General features: G+C 40.4%; 1 protein-coding gene across 1 annotated transcript in view; it reads right to left on the bottom strand.

The window, feature by feature from the left end:
• Nucleotides 1–20363, bottom strand: part of LOC146406979 (uncharacterized) — a 449061-nt gene that overhangs the window by 336060 nt on the left and 92638 nt on the right. The window contains exon 5 of the mRNA XM_085014099.1: nt 18142–18219. Within this exon, the coding sequence (XP_084870225.1) occupies nt 18142–18219 (78 nt within the window). The remainder of the gene's footprint in view (nt 1–18141; nt 18220–20363) is intronic.

Genomic DNA, 20363 nt, shown 5'->3' with positions numbered 1-20363 from the left:
ATGAAAAGCAAAGATCTTCCCTCACTGGTCAAACCTAACTGACAAAGCACAGATAATGTTAAGCTGTGAGAGAAAAGACAGACTCTCAAGCAGTTGAAACTACAGAGAAAACTATTTTGAATTTCTTTCACCAGAAACTGTTAACATATTCACGCTTTGTTATCAGAGCCTCCTGGAACTTGCTGGCGCTTCTTTGTTAATAATATCATTATTACTGAAAGATTTGTTTTCACTTGCTAACCAACCTATCCCCTGATTAGCTGGAATATTCTAGCTCTTTTTTTTTTTTTTTTTTTTTCTTTTCTTTTTACTTTCTAGGGCTGCCCCTGCTGCATATGGAAATTTCCAGGCTAGGGGCTGAATCAGAGCTACAGCTGCTGGCCTACACCACAGCTCACAGCAACGCTGGATCCTTAACCCACTGAATGAGGCCAGGGTTTGAACTCCCATCCTTATGGATACTAGCTGGGTTCGTAATCCACTGAGCCACAACACGAACTCCCTCTTGCTCTTTTTTAACCAGCTGTTGTACTATAGTGTTCCATCTGAGCCCTGGAGCAGCCTGAAACAAACAGCTTCTCCTTTGGTCCAGGAGTTGAAGAGTCCACCTGAACAGAGCTGGAGTTATTTGAAGAATCTCCTGGTTCCCTGGATCTACAGAGAGACAGTGACCAGAACTCTGCCATTTGGCATAGAGTAGAACTGGCTTTCTCCTCACAGTCTGACTCAAAATGGGACTGGAAATGTGCATGACCAGTGGAGCATAAACTGTCACCCTGCAGGCTTCTTCAGGAGCTGGGGACAGAGTGCTACTCAGAGAGCTCCCACAAAGGGACAAAACTCTACACCCCTATCTCAAAGCTGTAATGGAAGAGAGAGGCATACCGGTGCTCAACAGTGAAGGAGAGGGGCTGAGGGGAACAGAACTGGGAAACTTGATCTTCAAAGCAGGAGATATTTTACATGAAGGAGACCACCAGCGGCCTGGAAATTCTCTGGAAATTTGGGAGAGTGATACACCTCCTTGCTGGTCCATGAAAGTGGAGTTTAGGGAGAGATTAACTTTCACGGCAGAGTGATATGGGCAAACTATCCTGGAGAAGATGAAGAGTTTTAAATTCTGCCTGAACTGCATTTTTTTTTAATCTTTTTAGGGCCGTACTTGTGGCATTTAGAAGTTCCCAGGTTAGGAGTCAAACTGGAGCTGCAGTTGCAGGCCTAAGCCAAAGCCACAGCAACACCGGATCCATGCTGCATCTGTGTCCTACATCACAGCCTGTGGCAATACTGGATCCTTAACCCACTGAGTGAGGCAAGGGACAAAACCCTCATCCTCACAGACACCATGTCAGGTTCTTAACCAACTGAGTGAAAAGTGGAACTTCCTAGCTGAATAGCATTTTAATAAAGGCTTGTTAACAAGGCAAGGACACGTTTCTGGGTGCACAATGGAAAAAATCCAGAAGAGGGTTACTATTTGGAGGAACCAGAGGTAAGAAACTGTGGTATTATCAGGGAACTTAGGCTTTAGAGAGGATAGACAATTAGGCTGGAATGAAACGGCATGGCTTGTTGGAAGGGACTAGGCTGAACCGGCCTAACTTTGGTCAATTAGCTAAGCTCCAAAGTTCAGTGGCAGGGAGAAACGTCCATGCATTGGCAAGTGTATGCATTGGCAAGGGCAGAAAAGAGGTCTGTGGTTTATTCTCAGAGAAAATAAAACACCAGTTGGGGTTAGAAGGAGATGACCATGCATGTAAACCCTTGAACAGTACATAAACCAGTATCTCTGTTTTCACTGAACCCTTCTGTGCCTGCTGCAGAGAAACTTGGCATATGGGTAGGAAATGGGGTCCACAAACCATATCAAGGGGTTATAAAGATCAAACATGCCACTCTTCCTGAGGAATATAAAATCTTACTAGTAAATTTTAACACTGATGGAATCCTATATTCAATAAACTTTCAACATGCTTTAGCAGAAGGAGTAATAATCTAAAGTCAGGAGACTTGAATTCTGGTCGTGGCAGTCTGTTCACCCTTGAAGGAGAAGGTTCTCATGTTCAATACTGGCCCCTCCTCACCTCTCTGCCCCTCCACAAGCTGATTTCTACTCCCACACCAATGAGCTCTTCCTGCCACAGTTGCATCAATGGATATTTTTAGTCTTAACCTGGGACCCTTTTCCTCCCTTGGTTTCTAATGAAACCAGGTCTGCCTGTTTCTCCTCCATTGCAACCACTCTCCAGCACTAAATACTGGTAATGCAGGATCTATCACTAAATCATCTTTGCGCCGCAGGTAAGAGTATAAACACTGTTTTAGAAACTCTAAAATACCTGATTGCATGATGATCTTACAGTGGCTTTAAGGATTCAAGAATCAAAATTCAATTGGAGAATCAAATTCAGCAGAAAGAGGAAGCTCCCTGGTGGGGCAGTGGGTTAAGGATTCAGTGTTGCCGCAGCTGTGGTGCAGGCTGCAACTGTGGGGAGGGGTCAATCCCTGGACTAGGAACTTTCACATGCCCCAAGTGTGGGGAAAAAAAAAAATCAGGGAAAGACCCACTTAATAGGAGATTCTGGAATCTATTACACAAAAAGGATAAAAAATAGAAAAAGGATGGATATATGTATATGTATAACTGAATCACTTTGTTGTACAGCAGAAATCACAATGTTTTAAATTAACTATACTTCAATAAAACTTTTAAAAATGAAAAAAAATAGGATAAGTGAGAATATAGTCTTCTCTCCCTTTTCAAGGTCCTAGAAGCAAGGTGTCAGCACTTTCAGGTTATCCATACTAAAGCTTTGGATATGCAGCACCATCTGCTTAATAAATAGGTAGGCATTAATACACAGATACATAATACATAGATATACTAAATATAATGGCTTCAATGTCACCGTAATTCTCATTCTCTTTAGAATATGAGCTAACTTACTGTGTTGTATATTGTAATAAAATTCAATTTCGATTTGAGTAAATAGAACTGTTCACTTTAGCAGTAGCTGCTTATGATGCTTAATGATAATTATACAGATCTATTTATATAAACACATTAAAAACGGTTCTGCTGTTTCTATGTCAATTCATTTGTCATGACTCGGTACATAATTCCTTACACTCATTCTTTTTAGAGTATAAAATAACACTTCCTAATTATAATAAAATCAGAATAAAGTCAGAAGAGTAGAAACGAGACCTTGATCACACAAAATCCCAACATTCAATGGCATCAGAAGATCACTTAGTATATTTCCTTGCTGGGATTTCTCTTAAAATTGTTATTTTACAGAGGTTATTTAAGCATATAGTTTATACATAATTTTTGAAAATAATTTATGTATCATCTTCCCTGAAAAATGAATAATCATAAAGGTATTTAGGAATAAATTGTCACTTCTGAAATGCTTTTTTTTTTTTTTTTTGCCTTTTTTTAGGGCTGCACCCACACATAGGGAAGTTTCCAGGCTAGGGGTCAAAATTGGAGCTGCAGTTGTCAGCCTACACCACAGCTCACAGTAATGCCATATCCTTAACCTACTGAGTGAGGCCAGGGATCCAACCTGCATCCTCGTGGATACTAGTCAGGCTCGTTACCACTGAGCCGCAATGGGAACTCCCCAAAATCCTCTTATAAAAAGCACTCACATGGTTTTTAAATAGAAATCTTTAAATATCTTATTCACAGTTTACAGTGGTAATACACCTTTTGAATAAATAAAACTAAATAAGGTACTCAGAAAGTTAATGCTATTTAACCTTCTCATCAAATCGACGTCAACCTACCCTACATCTTTTCTCTCTCAGCAGCTAAATCACCAAGCACAGATGCCCCCAAAACCTCAACACCACACCCTGGGAGCAGCACAGAATGAGAGCAGAGTTCAGGTGTTCAGTTATCCCAGGCCACTCTTCCTGACTCACCTATCCTCCAATCACCCTTAGTCAGTGCATCTAACAATTCTAGCTGATGGGAAAAGAAATGGGAAGAAGACAGAGAACATTTAACTCTTTCCACTAGGCTGCTGTCCAAGGTTCTATTAGACTTTAAGACAGAGGCCGAGATCACTCTGAAGGACCTGTGTGTCATTCACCATTGTATCCAGTGACCAGCACTTCATATGGCACTTGGCCAAAGCTCTATTAATATTTATTGACTGTTTAGTAAAGGCCATTGTCAAATAAGCAATTAGGAAAACTTTCCATTGCAATCAGCAGAAAACCACAAAAGTGGTTATTTAAACAAACAGGTGTTTGAGGTTTTTTTATATAGCAAGAGGTCCAGAGGAAGGAAGCTGCTGATGTTTGCTCAAGGGCCCAGCAATGTCAGTGTTGATGCTTTTAAGATTCTCTTAGTCTTCCTCTCTCTTTTGTCTCAAGAATAATAGTATTAGCTCCAATCACGAAGCCATGTTCAAGGCAAGAATTGTCCTTTAAAACTCCCCAGCTTATTTCCAGTTAAAATCTCACTTTCAGGAGTTCCTGCTGTGGCACAATGGAATCTGAGAGGTGTCTCTGCAGCACCAGGATGCAGGTTTCATCCTGGCCTGGCACAGTGGGTTAAGGATCTGGCACTGCCACAACCATAGAATAGGTCGCAACAGTGGCTTGGATCTGATTCCTGGTCCAGGAACTCCATATGCCATGGGGCAGCCAGAAAAGAAAAAAAAAAAAAAAAAAACTCATTTATCAGTATCTGACTGATACGACTGCCCCTAGTTACAAGGAAGCCTGGGAAAGTGATTCTCTTTCTGGAGCTGGGAAAAATATTTGGATTCTATTACCAAGGTAAAAGGGAGAAGTAAATACTGGATAGGCAACAGGCATTATCTTCCTTGACAAATATCCTTCCTCATTTTTTAAAGTCTAAATGATAAGAGACGTACACAAACACTGAAAACAGTATAAGATAATCAAGAAAGGAGTTCCCGTCGTGGTGCAGCGGAAATGAACCTGACTAGGAACCATGAGGTTGCGGGTTCGACCCCTGGCCTTGCTCAGCAGGTTAAGGATCCCGCATTGCAGTGAGCTGTGGTGTAGGTCGCAGATGCGGCTCAGATCCCACGTTGCTGTGGTGTAGGCTGGCAGCTGCAGCTCCAATTGGACCCCTAGCCTGGGAATCTCCACATGCCAGGGGTGCGGACCTCAAAAGACAAAATACAAAATAAAAAAAGAAAAAGAAAGATACTCAAGAAAAAGACATACATTTTACTGCAGGTTTCTGTAGGAATGACCACTGTTTGACAGGTGCTTTCAATGACGGTGATTTGGCAAATTAGAGGTAGTAAATAGTTTAAGATCAGTCCACCAGAAAACTTGAGATGTCATTGTCTAAATGGTGCACTAAACCCATCAACATAACATCCTGTGTCAGGATACCCTCTCTTTGGAAGGGGATCTAACATAGGACAGAACTTAAACAAATTGGACTTGACAAAGTTATCTGAATTATGAATCTTTCTTCTTAATGTGGTTCAATAAATTAAAAATAATAGAGGATTTATAGAGGAGGAACTAGAAGAAACCCTATTTAGCCTCCTCTTCACTGTATCATGCAGCCTCTGCTGGAAATTTTTGGCAATGAGGAACTTTCTACTTTTTAGAGGGCCTATTCAACTTCTAAATTCCTATAAGTAACAGAAAAGTCATTCCTAATTGGAACTGGGTTTTACGTCTCAGTATTCTAAACCCATTGGTTCTAATACAGTTTTTTAGAGTGGCTAGAGTTAGCTTCTCTCTCCTTGCATATGACAGCCCTTTAAATATATCAGCCATGTTTAAGATACCTGTTCTCTTAGTCAAACAGTTCAGGCCCTAGGACTCTCCCTTAGCTGTTATAGTTTCCACGGCCCCCCTCCTCCACCCCTTGTTCAACCCAGCTGCCCTTCTCTGGGCACTCTGCCCTTGCAGTGAGACAAGACTTTGGATGGGCTCTGACCACCCTAGAGTAGGAATCTACAACCAACCTTAGTGTCAACACATGAATTAAAATTTCTCCTGTGAAATTTCACCCTTTTGATTTGGGGCCATAGCCCTAGACTTAAGAAGAATCATTTGCTATCCTCACTGATCAAACACATAGGTTCTCTTTCTTGATATAGTTGCCAGGCAAGTACTTCATAATTTCATCCAAGCCGTCAGAAAAAGAAAAAAAAATTCAACAAGACTGGGATAACATGCATGAGAATTTCCCTACAGGTTACCAAGCCATTAATATATGGGTGACTCTGTTGGTAAACTATTAATATACTCTGCAAGATAAAGCTGTGTTTCACCATTTCATTAGAGTTCCCACAATTTTCCTTTCCATATCTTCACGAGGTAATTTGGAGCCATCATAAATCACTTATTTGCCATATTCTCTACCACATTCTATAATCGGTATAGCACAGATATCTGGCACTGCCTTAAAGACAGGTGGAAAAATGAAGGAGAGGATTAACATTTATGTATAGTTACTAAATAATGAACACCGTGATAGGAGATTTATATACATCATCCTCTTTATTCCTTGGAGTCACACTCTGAGGTTTTATAATGGCCCCCTTTTTTATTTTGAGAGATTACAAAACAAAGTTCATTGTAGTTAAAACAAGACAAAACACAACTTTCCTAAGATCTGTATTGCTTTTTCTGATACCAAACTCATTGTTTTTCCACACCAATTCTCCACCACCAACTAGATGTCCCAACAATCAGTTCAATACGGACACAAGCCACCCAGAGTTAGTGCAGACCCTACAGGTTAAGGACTCAGTCCTATAAGACTGTTCCCACTTCAGATGCCAGATGCAAATGGGGTACTTAGGCGACCCACACTTCTGCCTGGCCAATCACAAACTGAAGAGTTCCCATTACCTCCTGGTCAAATTTGATCATTCCCTAGAAGGATTCACACAACTCAGGAAAACGCTCTGCTTAATGGATACCACCGGGGAACAGCCATATGGAAGAGATGCATAGGACAGAGAGGGAGCGTGGTGCAGAACTTCCTCTCTGACCGGCCACCTTCCTAATTCATCAATGTGTTTACCAACCTAGAAGCTCCCTAAACCCCATTCTTTAGGGGTTTTTATAGAGGTTTCATTATCTCCACAAAACTGCTTGATTAAATATCTGGCCACTGGTAACTGAACCCAATCTTTAGTCCCTTTCCCCTCCCAGGAAGTTGAGGGGTGGGGATGAAAGTTTTAAGCCTCCAATGACTAAGTAAGGCTTCCCCTACCTCATAAATCATCTCGTTAACACACAAAAGAGTAAATTCCAAGGGTTTTAGTACCTCTGCCTTAAGGACTGTGGACAGAGACCAATATTTACTTTTTATGACCCCACAAGATCACACTGTTAATAATGGTATAACCATATTTCAAACTCAGGTCTGCCTATTGCTGAATTCCTTATCCTTTTCTTATAACAAACTTCCTTCTGATGAATCAAATCTTTAAAAAATTTGAATGAAAGGCTATATTAGTACAAGATATTTTGAGATATGCACCAAGTAGAAATATCCTGTGTCAAAGTCACATCATCTGCAAACTGGTAATCAAGAAAATGAGGCTTGAGAAATCTGTTTTTCTTATTCTGAATAATCATGCTCAGCGCTTTCACTGCCATATTTACCCTTCAAAGGCTAAAGAATGTGAAATAGCTAAGGCCTTTCTTCTCCATCAATTGTTTGCTACTAACTGTAGGTAAACAATCCAGCTAATAACATTCACAGTGTCATTCACCCAGAGATCTACCCAAATGAGCTCATCTATTGGGGATTTAAATATTGTGCCTTCCAAACACTCATTTAGAAGCAAGAAGAATTAGATTTATCACACTCAAAAAAAATTTAAACACTTAATGAATAAAGTTGTGAGAAGATAGATGATTATAGTCGGAGTTACTTGCAAACCAAAAAGTGCAGTGTGTTTTTTATGGGGAGGGGTTGGAGGTCTGTTCCTATCAGCTGCAAAACTATATGGAAGACATTCTTGGGACGGAAATCAGGGCCATTTTGTGGTACTCTACTGCCTTTTTTTAAGAGTTTGGTAAAAGGACTAACAAAGTATTCAGTTTAGTAACAAAAATGTGTTCTAAATTTCCATTCCAAGTTTTTCAGCAATAATGTAGTTAATACCATTTCTTGAGCTCCTTTGATGCCGATTACTGATAATGGCAGGCATTTTTCAAATTCTGAATTCTTGCAACCAGCTTTGCAAGAGAGGTATCATATCCCCATTTTAAAAGTAACAAAACTGAAACTCAAAAGTTGAGGGGCAAACAACATAGAATCAGTGTCTTTTTCCTGCATCTTTCTATTCTAGACTCTCAATGCTCATTCCCTTAAGAAATGTTTCAAAAATTTACAGAACACTGTAAATCAACTATAATAAAAATATTTTTAAAAGAAATATTTCAGGATCAATCAAACATTTTCTTTAAAAGGAAAGGGAAGGATATGAAAGAGGGAAGGCAAGGAAGGACAGGTAAAGGAAAGGAAAGGGAAGGGAAAGGATAGAAAGGGAAGGGAACAAAGGGCAAAGCAAAACAGCTCTCTCTGTCTGTTCCTCACTACAGAACAAAAGTCATACTGACATGGCATCTCCCCTGAAAATATATTTCCAAATATCTTGGTCATTTGGCCACCACATTTATTGAGCATCTCTTTGTATTCAGAATATTATAATAGGAAGAGGATATGTATTAAGCAATCAAAGCTAAGTTGCCACCTTTGAGAAACTCACAGTACAGCTGGTCAAGACTACAGATGCCTGGAATAGCAGGAGACTTCCATAGCAATGCCTCGAGGACAGACACTCTATCTAGGCCCAGCTCTGAGGCTGAGAAGTAGAAGTGAATGAGAGGGTCGACTCCTCCATAAGCCAGTCTTCTTCTCTCATTAATCTGAATTTGTAAAGAGAACAAAGAGATAGAACATGACTCTGTCACCAAGAAATGCAGAAGGTTCTTTATTTTACATGGTGCATCTCTACACACACACACACACACACTACAGTAGACTCTACTTTAAGACCATTATTTTGAGACCCTTCCTTTGGCCTCTTAGCAAGGCAGTTGATCTTAAATCTAAATATTTTACTCTAACAGGACATACATTTCAAATCCTGAAAACCTTCTTAATAATGAAACATTCTAAGCCCAATCCTCTGCAAATAGATATAGGTCAAGATCCAGTACCAAAGAGTGTTTACTTGGGTTTCCATAGCACTGTAGTAGAAACCTGGCAAAAATGATAAGGAGAATGAAATCACAATAATTTTTTCTTTTTTTTTAAGGGCTGCAGCTAAGGTATATGGAAGTTCCCAGGCTAGGGGTTGAATCAGAGTTGCAGCTGCCAGCCACAGCCACAGCCACAGCAACGCAGGATCTGAGTCATGTCTGTGACCTACCCGACAGCTCACAGCAACAACAGATCCTTAGCCCACTAAGCAGGACCAGGGATCGAACCTGTGTCCTGATGGGTACTAGTCAGGCTTCTTACCACTAAGCCACAATGGAAACTCTCATAAATGATTGTTTGATATTCTATTTCCTGAAGCTTCCATGTCTACTTCTAAAACCAAGGTGATAGACTGGATCAGACACTCGAATGATAAACGGCTGAACTAAAACCTTAGCATGAGTCCCTCTTCTGTATCTGGGAAGGTATATGTTGACACTTAAAACCCAATCCCAGTGCAGTTGTATATATAAACTCAGAGGAGACATCTTTTGTTGACGTCCCTTTCTGACTGATGCAAATGATTTCAGTCCTATTGTGACAGTGCTTTGAAAAATACATCAGCTATAGTCTGAACGTTTCCTTCCAAAATTCATATGTTGACATTCTAACCCCAAGATGATGGTGTTAGAAGGTGGGGCCTTTGAGAGGTAATTAAGTCATAAAGGGTGAAGTCTTCATGAATGAGAATAGTGCCCTTACAAAAGTGGCCCAGAGAGATGCCTTGCCCTTTCCTCCATATGAGGATATAAGCAGAAGTTGGCAATCTGCAACCCAGAAGAGGGTCTGTACCAGAAACCAGCCATGCTGACAATCCTGATCTTGGACTTCCAGGCTCCAGACCTGTGAACAATAGCTTTCTGTTGTTTATAAGCCATCTGGTCTACAAAAATTTGTTATAGCAGCCCAAACAGACTAAGACAACATCCTAGCACACATCTTGAGGAGGATCAGCAACCCCCTGCCAGGAACTATCTAGCATACATTGAAGACTGATAGCACTAGACACCAACACTTCCTTAGAGAAGGTATGATAAAGAATGACACAATGTTCATATATTTCCATAAAACTCCATTAAAAAATTGAACAATCTTTTCCATACAGACATCTGGGTTCACTATAGTTTCAAAAAATTCAAGGAGATATTTCTGTTTCCTAATACTTTGTGCCAAATTCCCATCTGTCCGTAAAAAAACCTGGAATTCAGTCATTCTAAAACGTAGCTGGTTGGCTCTCTGAGCACTTTGCATTCATGCAACAAACATTTGATGAGCAGCTACTATATTATAGACTTTGTGCCTAGTGTTAGGATAGACAGATGAACAGAACCCATTCCTACTCCACTGTCAGGTTGCTCACAATCAAAGGGGCTGTCTGACAAAAAGGCAATTACAATGCAGTGCGGAGAAGGTGAAAGTACATGATGATATGGAAGGGATGATGGGGGGTGGGTGCCAGCAGACTAGCTTTAAGAGGGGTAATAAAAGCCTTTCTTGAGGTAAACATAGAACTGAGCCTGGTCAGGGACTAGGACACCTTTTTGAGTACTGGGTGCTGAGTCCATGTGACTGACTGATTCTAAATGACAACTAGGTAAAATATACTTTCTTAACAATTTTTGTAAAATGATGTATGCTATGACTTTAAGGGAGGTTTACATTTATTGCTGGATGACTTTGGTCAAGTAACTTAGTCTCTCTAAATCTATTTCCTTATCTGAGAAACTGGGTTATAATGCCTGCCTCACAAGATTGTTTGGAGGATCACATGGACACAGGAAGCCAATGACATGATATCAACTGCCACTAGGCAGCAGGGTCAGAGAACAGATACTTGTCCTTTTCTGACAAGGGAAGACTGAAAAACTAGGCACTGAAATAGACCCAATGAAATCTGATATCCTGAGTCTGTGCCATCAGCTACACTAAAGCTAAGTGGTTGGGGAAAGCATGGCAAGGCAGTAATCATGCCTAAAGTAACCAGAATAACTGAGTAAGTGTCTGCTAAAATAGAATACATGCTTTTTCAAGAGGTCTAAATCTTCAGTTCAGTGGTGATTTATACAAAACCCACTTGAGTGGATACATAAGGTCAAGTTGGTAATCACCTGGAAAAGCCTGCCATAGATATTTCTAATTCAGGAATAGTAAACAAAGGAATTATACATAAGATGGGTTAGATGTGCCACTTTATTAAGGAAAGGAAAATGACTTTTCTAGAAGGACCTGAAATTCAGCTCCTGCTTTGAGATTGTGGCTGTGCTTCAGAAAGAAGGGAAGAGTTAATCCCAATTGTGCCCACATGTGCAGTGGCAGCAGAAATTGGCAGAGAGAGCCCTGAACTAGCCTTGAGTACTATTCCTGTATGCACGCTCTCAAACTGTGGGCTCCCTGCCAATAACTGCTTTTGTGAAGCCACCAGGAGCTGCTGACTGGTTGCATTTCCTCCTTCATCTAAAAGCTATATTTAGAGTGAAAACCTCTGGAGATTTGGGAGACCCTGAAACAGGTCAAGGGATATGGTCGGCTCTGAAAGAGTCACCTTGTAGGATGTCTCTCTTGACACAGGCCAAGACAGTAAACTCAGTGTCGGAGGAAAGGGGTGGGAGGATAGGGAGAAGAAAGACTAAGTTGGAACTCGTGGAGGACCAACACTGTGCCAGTCCTAGAGCTCGGTGCTCTTACTCACTGACCTCATTTCATCCTAACAATTAGGCAATGCAGGTATGATCCATCTTTCAGGTTCTTGGGCAACTTGGCTAAAGTGAAAAATTAGGTAGAGATTCAAACCCAGAACCCCAAAGTCTACTCCATGTCTCCCGATTGCTATGGTTTGCTGCCTCTGCAGAGCGCCCCCTAGTGGTTGGGGCTCATCTAGCCTGAAGGTCTTTGGGACTCTGAAAAGCCCTGTCCCACCTTCCTGATTAAAAGAGCCAGGAGCCCACTTAGGTTTGAAATGGACCCTGAGGCACTTGGAGAATTTCTGGACCTGCTTAAGCGGCTTTAAGTACAATAGCGTGCTTGACAAAAATTTTCATCTTTGGAGATATGAATATTTTTGATATGAATATTTTTAAGAAAGAAGATATCTATTTAGATTAAATGTAAATCTCAATTCACCCCTTTCTCACAGTCCTCTTCTCTGAAAAAAAAAAAAAAATAGTGAGCAACATCCATCTTACAGTAGTATAGGTGGTTGAGAGTGTTTCAGGAAAAAAGGAAACAAAACTGTTAACTTTTTTAAAAGGAAGAGAAACATAGACCCATGCAGTTTCCATACATATTAACTTATTGGTTCTCAGAGCATTGGAGATACAAATATCTTCATGTTACACAAGCACAAGAGGTTCAGTGACCTGCTTAAGATAAATGGTTAATGTAAACCATGCCTGGATTAAGTATTCTGACCTCAAAAAGCATGTCTTTCTCACTAAAATACCCACTTTCTAATTATCTTAAATAACAAACTCGTACCCGATATAAGGGGGGAGGTGATAGAAAATTAAGACACTGTCTTATCCTGAATAAAACTTCAATAGTATAAGACAAAATGCTGTATCTACTACCAAGGAAAGAGAACAAAAATCATTTTACCCAAATGGAAGTAAAATGGGGTGCCAGGGAGGGGTTTGGTGTTACACAGGAAAGGCTTTATGGCACAGGCAGGAACTGAACTGAGTTTTTTGTGAAAGATTTCAAGAGTTTAAATCAGGAATCAGACAGAGGAGTGAAGAAAGGCAGGTCAAGGGAAAACCGTGGAACCTAATATTGCCCAACTAGAGGCTGGCTGCATGAGAGGAAACCATGGAAGACAGTGCTGAAAAGGTTGATATGGATGAACTTATTTTTATTTATTTTTTATTTTATTTTATTTTATTTGCTTTTTAAGGGCAAATCCACTGCATATTGAAGTTCCCAGGCTAGGGTCAAATCGGAGCTGCAGCCGCCAGCCTATGCCACAGCCACAGCAATGCCAGATCCAAGCAGCATCTTCGACCTACAATACAGCTCATGGCAACACTGGATCCTTAACTCATTGAGCGCGTCCAGGGATTGAACCCACATCCTCATGGATACTAGTTGGATTCGTTTCCACTGAGTCACAATCATGACAGGAACTCCAGATATGGACAATTTTAAATGGCCAAGCTAGATAAAAGCATGAGGCCTTTATTCTGCCAATAATGTGGAGCCACTTAAGGTTCTGAGCAAGGGATAAAATGATCCAACCTATCCTAGCCTGGTTTATTGTAAAGGGCTGAGTGAAGTAGGGAGAGATCACAAAAGATTTAGGCTAGTGCGGGGCTGAAATCAAGAGCTATCATGAGGGTCTGAATCCAGCTGACTTAAAGGATAACGATAGAGTAAAGATGACAAAGAAAACAGGAAGAGGCCCCTGTGTGGAGGGAACAGGTTAAGTTTTGCACATGCTGAAATTGGACAGATTAAGAAATTCAGCAAACTCTTGGTAATGTGAAGTAGATCTGGAACACAGGGAAGGAAATCAAAGCCGGAGAACCAGGGAATCAAAGCATGTGGTAGATAAAAGTGAAGAGAATAGCCAGTGGAGAGAGACAGGGTCAAGTGTAGAAACCCAGAAAACCCTCAAAGAAAACACACTGAAAGAGACAATAGAGTAACAGGAAGAGGGGCCGGAGAATACTATGAAGAATATAGTGCCACAAGATCAAGGGAGTGAGAAGAACCAAGAAGCGGACGATGGCCAATCGTATCAAATCCCAGAAAGACATAAAGGAGGATGTGGGTTAGGACTAAACCATTGTATACACTTCTGGTGGTCTCTGAGAGCAATTTTAATAGAGCTGTGTGGGCTTGTACCAGATTGAAAGAGGTTGCAGAGAGAGAGAGCAGGAAGTGGAGGCAGGGAAAGTGTAGGCTACAACTTTGGGGAAGCAGACAGCCTGAGGCTCATAGCCAACCATCTGGTTCTAAATTACCTTTCCAACTTTATCCACCATTGTGCTCCAAGAAGTAATTTTTTCCATGTAGCCTTGTCACTTGTCTATCACTGGAATATACTAGACTCAGTGTGTGTACCCTGTTTTCTTTCCTCTGCACACCTTTGACTTCTCTCTGCCCAGCTCAGTCTTCTGCAGTTTTCAAGACTTAGATTATGTCCAAAGGCCTCCATAAATTGTTCTCCATCTATTTCACCTTCAGTGATCTCTCAGGTCTCAGAACTGATAAAGTAAATAGAATAACAGAGATGATACAAATTGTACTTTACTGTAAAGAACTTCATCTTGTTATTTAAACACCTTACATACAGAGCTGGGGCGACTAGTCTCCTTACAGAACACAAAGTAAAATGTTTAGCTTTTACACTGTAGAAGTTCAGCCTCTGACAATGGAGTTGGGCAAGGAGGCTTGAAAGAGGGAATGAATGAAAGAAGTCCACCAAAAGTTGATGGAATAGAAAAATACAGTTATAAAAGTAATCACTTTTGAATTTGGAAAAGAGGAAGAGAAGAGATGTGTTAATCCTATTGCCATGGGGAGGAATAGATGATATGTGATGTTTATCAATAAAGTTGGTTACATATAGTTTTTAGTGCTGTAATCCTAACTAACAGAAGATCTAAAAACAGAATGGGTTACATATAGTTTTTAGTGCTGTAATCCTAACTAACAGAAGATCTAAAAACAGAAGCAAGGAGTACTCGTCATGGCTCAGTGATAACGAATCCGACTAGGAACCATGAGATTGCAGGTTCGATCCCTAGCCTTGCTCAGTGGGTTAAGGATCTAGTGTTGCTGTGAGCTGCGGTGTTGGTTGCAGACACAGTTCGGATACCATGTTGCTGTGGCTCTGGCATAGGCCAGTGGCTATAGCTTTGATTAGACTCCTAGCCTGGGAACTTCCGTATGCCACAGAAGGGGCCCTAGGAAAGATAAAAAAAAAATAAATAAATATATAAATAAATAAATAAAAATAAAAACAGAAGCAGATAAAAGAGGTTGACTCTGATAGAATGAAAGTAGGGAATGGCAGGTCAGGGGGCTGAACTTTATTTTTTTATTTTTCAGCCATTCCCACAGCATATGGAAGTTCCAGGGCCAAGGATCGAATCTGAGCTGCAGCTGCAACGTACGCCACAGTTGCAGCAGCACTGGATCCTTAATCCACTATGCCAAGCTGGAGATCCAACCTGCACTGCCACAGAGACAACCCCAGATCCTTAACCTACTCCATCACAGCAGGAACTCCTAGGGGACTGTATTTTAAATTAAAGTCTGCTCTGTTATTTTAACATTTGTCTTGCTTTTACCATGCGTATGGATTACTCTGATAGTAAAATATATATAAAATATGGTATTTGTTATATTGCATCCTGCCTTTCCCCTAGAGCGTAAGTTCTCCCAAGGAAGGGATCTGATCTTTCATGTTCTTCACAATGCTATTGTGCCAAATGGTATAGAAAATAGAAGCCCACTTTGATAAACCACATTTGATAAAGATCTGCATGTATCTGATCTCACCCTCTGTGGGCCCATTCCAAACAGCCATCAATCACAAAACTCAGAGGAGTACTTTCACTTAAGGATTTTTACTTTTAATTCATGATAGTTAGCTTAAACATTGCTAATATATAACAAAACTCAATTCCCATACAGTAAGATTCTGGTATAGACCTCTAACTCTTTCTTGGTAAGAAGTTGTTGAACCCTTAGCCCAGTGTACCTGAGAAGGGTATTTGGCTGGTCTAGTTTGAATGTCTGATGGTCTCTTCCACCTCCTCTCTTCTCATCCCATCACAGGGCACACTAGAACGTTGCTTCATTGTATCTGAGTTCAGTCTGCAAAACTACGTCTGTCTGAAGGTGCACAAAGTTCAGGTTTTAAATCAATAACTCAGGTCAATAATACCACTAAGGAGACTGCTTTCCATCAATACCATTTGCAAGATGCCTTTCCGTTCCCTCCCCATTTCTAAGCATTCTCTACTGGGCTACCCTGGGTTCTTTGGGCCTCAGAGATGACTGGGGTGGGGTGGTCTTCACTTGCTAGCTCTTTAGTAGGAACTAGAGCTTCCAGGTTCCATCAGGACTAGAAATGGCCTCCCACTGGGCTGAAGTGTAGCAGGCTTATGTTTCCTTTTTCATGCCCACCCACCCACAGCTCCCTGGGGCTTTTTGGTTTGGCTAATTCACTACCTAGTTCCATGAAAGTTTCATTTGGCACATCACAGACATTCAGATATTTGTTCCATGTATACTAACTTGACACAAATTACCAAGATATAGGAAACTACCAGCAATATGCCCCATACACGTGCACATACACACAACTAATTTATTACAGATCAATTTGGATTCTGTTTCCTGGAAACAAGGAAGATTTTGCTAAGTTGAAAACGGATGTTTTAGGAAAAACAAAAAGAAAATCAACTCTATACTACAGCAAAAAAAAAAAAAAAAAAAAAAAAGGAATTTCAAGATGTGTTCAATTTAAAATACCATTTATGCCATTTGTTACAGGGTGAAAGGTCCATAGGGTGGGTGGCTGCCTGTTTGTGTTGTTCATTCTTACTTTTCCTATTTTATCTTGATAATTTGGGGCCTGCATTTCAGCTTGTGAAACTGGCGGTATAGGCAAGCAAGCACCCAGCCTTTAACATCTGCCAGGTAGCAAGAGAGGCAGGAGGAAGACAGCAAAACAAGTCAATGCAACAGTGCTATTTGCACAGGCGGCTGCAAGTGTGGACCGCTGACCTTTAATCCAAAAAGAGTTTCACTAAGGATGTGAAAATAGATCGGAATAGCAGGGTGTTTTCAGACAGTTGTGCTCATGGAAGAAGAAATTCTGGCATTAAATTGTATAGGTAGCTGCTGTGAAAAAAAACATGGCCTCTAAGAAAGGGAGCAAAACATTCAGGTTTCCAAATAACTTTCTGCCCCAGGGCTGGGAAATGGGATTGCAGATATTAGAAGAGGACCAAACAGGGAGTTCCCGTCGTGGCGCAGTGTAAACAAATCTGACTAGGAACCATGAGGTTGTGGGTTCAATCCCTTGCTTCCCTCAGTGGGTTAAAGATGCAGCATTGCTGAGCTGTGGTGCAGGTCACAGACACGGTTCAAATTACACGTTGCTATGGCTGTGGCATAGGCCAGCAGCTGTAGCTCCGATCGGATCCCCTAGCCTGGGAACCTCCATATGCCATGGGTATGGCTTTAAAAAGAGAAAAAAAAGAAAAGGGCTAAACAGACCACACTTTAAGGACACAGTTCTAGTAACATAACTTACAGTAATTTATATGTCTTAACCTAGTATAGTTTACTTTTCTGTCCCAAGATCATCAATAAAAACAATAGCTTAAAAATAAAAAAAATTTGACACTCCACAAATTACTGTATACCAGGTCCTGTGTAAGACACTTACCTTCACCTTCATTATCTCTTTCAAGTCTCAGAGCAATACTGAAAGTAAATTGATATCATCCCCATTTTATAGACCAAAACAGTAAGTTTTAAGCAACTTAGGGAACTGCTTGTCCCCACTTCCCAAAAGGAAGAACTCAAACCTAAACCCTTCCTATTACAAAGCCAATGCTCTTTTAATTAAAGAAAAGTAGACTATGAAGTAAGATAAATCTGAATTTGCCTCCTGGCTCTATTGCATACTAGGTAACTGACTTTGGGCAAGTCCATTCCTGTAGTCTCCCTGCCCTATTCTGTAAAATGGGACTAGTAGAGGTTATTCAATGAGATTAAGATAATTTATCTTAAATACTTCACAAAATACCTGGCTCATAGTATTCACTAAGACACTAGACGAATGTGTCTTTATTTTTCTTAAGCAATCTCAAGAAGGACAAATCATATTTTAGCATTTTAGTATAATTTTCAATGATCTTAGTAGTAATATTTGTGTAGAGACTCACATATCCCAGGTGTGTGAAACCAGGAGGATGACACAGAAGAGGAGTGGATTCTCCAGAACTTAGTTACCAGTGAGATGCCTAGAACACAGAGAGACAAGACTAATCAGTGAGATGCTTTGAAAGAGGAAAAATGCAAAGCCACAAGGAACTGGTCAAGGGGAAAATGAGGAACAAAGGAACAAGTACTTGGCACATTTTTAAAGAAAATTAGGAATTCAAATCCATCTGCTCAATTTCTGACAAAGTTAAAAAAAAAAAATTCAACAGAAGGCTAGGTCCGCTCTAATAGCTGGATAAGGATGAAATACAAACTGGAAATACCAGCTGGCATTATAAAGCAGGCTGGGGCGACCCCAGGAGAGCCAATGTGTGCCCCCAAATGAAGGGACCAGAACAAATCCCAGGGAAATGCTGGAGGAGGCACAAGCAAAACCAGGAGTGGGATTTGCCATTTCCTTCTGAATACCGGACCCTGCTTTTGCAAAATGTTGAATGAGGCCTGGACTCAACTACATTCTGCCCTTTGATTTCCATATGCCCACTCACATGTCTGTTGCTCTTAACTGCCAAGAACATAAGCCATCAATTACCCGGGAGAAAAGTCAAAGAAGGCTCTTTTCTCTCCTGTATCGCCCAACATGGAGTATGCAGAAAGGAACCGATGATTACGATTCACTTTTATTTTTGTCTGACAGAGGAGAGGAATAGTTCTCTCCTCAATTCCTCCTCATGGTTCTAAATTACTAAAGAAAGAGAGATGTACCAGTTCTAACGTTTTAGTAAAGAAAAAACTGTCCCCCAAGTTAAGAGAAGCCTGATCCCTCTATGTGCTGATGATTTACAGCTTTTAAAAAGTATGTTATGGCTCAACGGCTGAAAAATCTGACTAGTATCCATGAGGATGAGGGCACAATACCTGGCCTTGCTCAGTGGGTTAAGAATCCGATGTTGCAAGCTGTAGCATAGGTGGCAGATGCGGCTCAAATTTGGCATTGCTGAGGCTATGGCACAGGCCTGCAGTTGCAGCTCTGATTCGACCTCTAGCCTGAAAACTTCTATATGCCACAAGTACTGACCTAAAAAAAAAAAAAAAAACACTGATAGAATAGTTTTTAGAGCAGTTTTAGATTTACGGAAAAATTAGCAGAAACTACAGATAGTTTTCCTACCTTCCTCTCCCCCATCCCCAGCTTCCCCTGTTACTATCTAGCATTGGTGTAACACATTTGTTACAGCTGGTGAACCAAAAGACATTATTATTAAATGAAGTCCATAGTTCACATTAGTTTGCTCTTTGTCTTTGTAAATACTCTGGGTTTTGACAAATGTACACTAGCACAAATCCACCACTGCAGTATTATACAGAATTGTTTCACTGCCCTAAAAATCCTCTGTGCTCCACATATTTAATCTTCCTTCCTTCTCCTGCCAAACTCTGATTTTTCTTTCACTATCTCTGTAGATTTGCCTTATCCACAACGTCATATAGTTTGAAATATACAATATAATTAGACTGGCTCCTTTCATTTAGCAATAGGCATTTAACCTTCCTCCTGTCTTTTCAAGGCTTCTTGTTTTTTTAAAGCAACTTTTCATCTGCATAACAGAATTAAGTCATTTCAGAGTTGAAAAATTAGCAAAATTACCTCTTAAACTTTAGGCTAGAACTAGTCTAGACCACAGAGACCTCTCAAGATGTTACACATCTTCCCTCAGTTCCCATTTTATGGGGTAATAATTTCCTACCAGAAAAAAATACCTTCCTCATATCTACCCTAAATTTCAGGAATCTATTTGGATTTTCAAAGATAGAATTATTCTTTTTCTCCTTCAATTAGTATTTATTCAGAAATAGATTCACAAAGAGAGGAGACTTATGGTTGCCAAGTGGGGAGGGGTTGGGGGAGGCTGGGTTAACAGAGGTAAGCTATTATACATGGGGGGGATAAACAACAAAGACCTATTGTACAGCACTGAGAACTATAGACAGTGCCCTATAATAAACCATAATGGAAAAGAATATGAGAATATATATGTGTGTATATATATATACAACTGCTGTATAGAAGAAATTAACACAATATTATACAATCACTATATTTCGATCAAAAATTAAAAAACAAAATATCCAAGCATTTATTTAGCACTAACGGAGTGCTAGACTCTGAGCAGGCATCCGGAGTTTCAATAATGATTAAGATCCTGGTCCTTATCCTTAAAAA

Source organism: Sus scrofa, chromosome 1 (genome assembly GCF_054392235.1).
Source record: "Sus scrofa isolate SSC_HxYL_T2T_F1_AM1 chromosome 1, Sscrofa_HxYL_maternal_Yorkshire_Landrace_v2.0, whole genome shotgun sequence".
In the NCBI taxonomy this organism is placed as follows: Eukaryota; Metazoa; Chordata; class Mammalia; order Artiodactyla; family Suidae; genus Sus; species Sus scrofa.
This window is presented reverse-complemented; position numbering and strand designations above follow the sequence as displayed.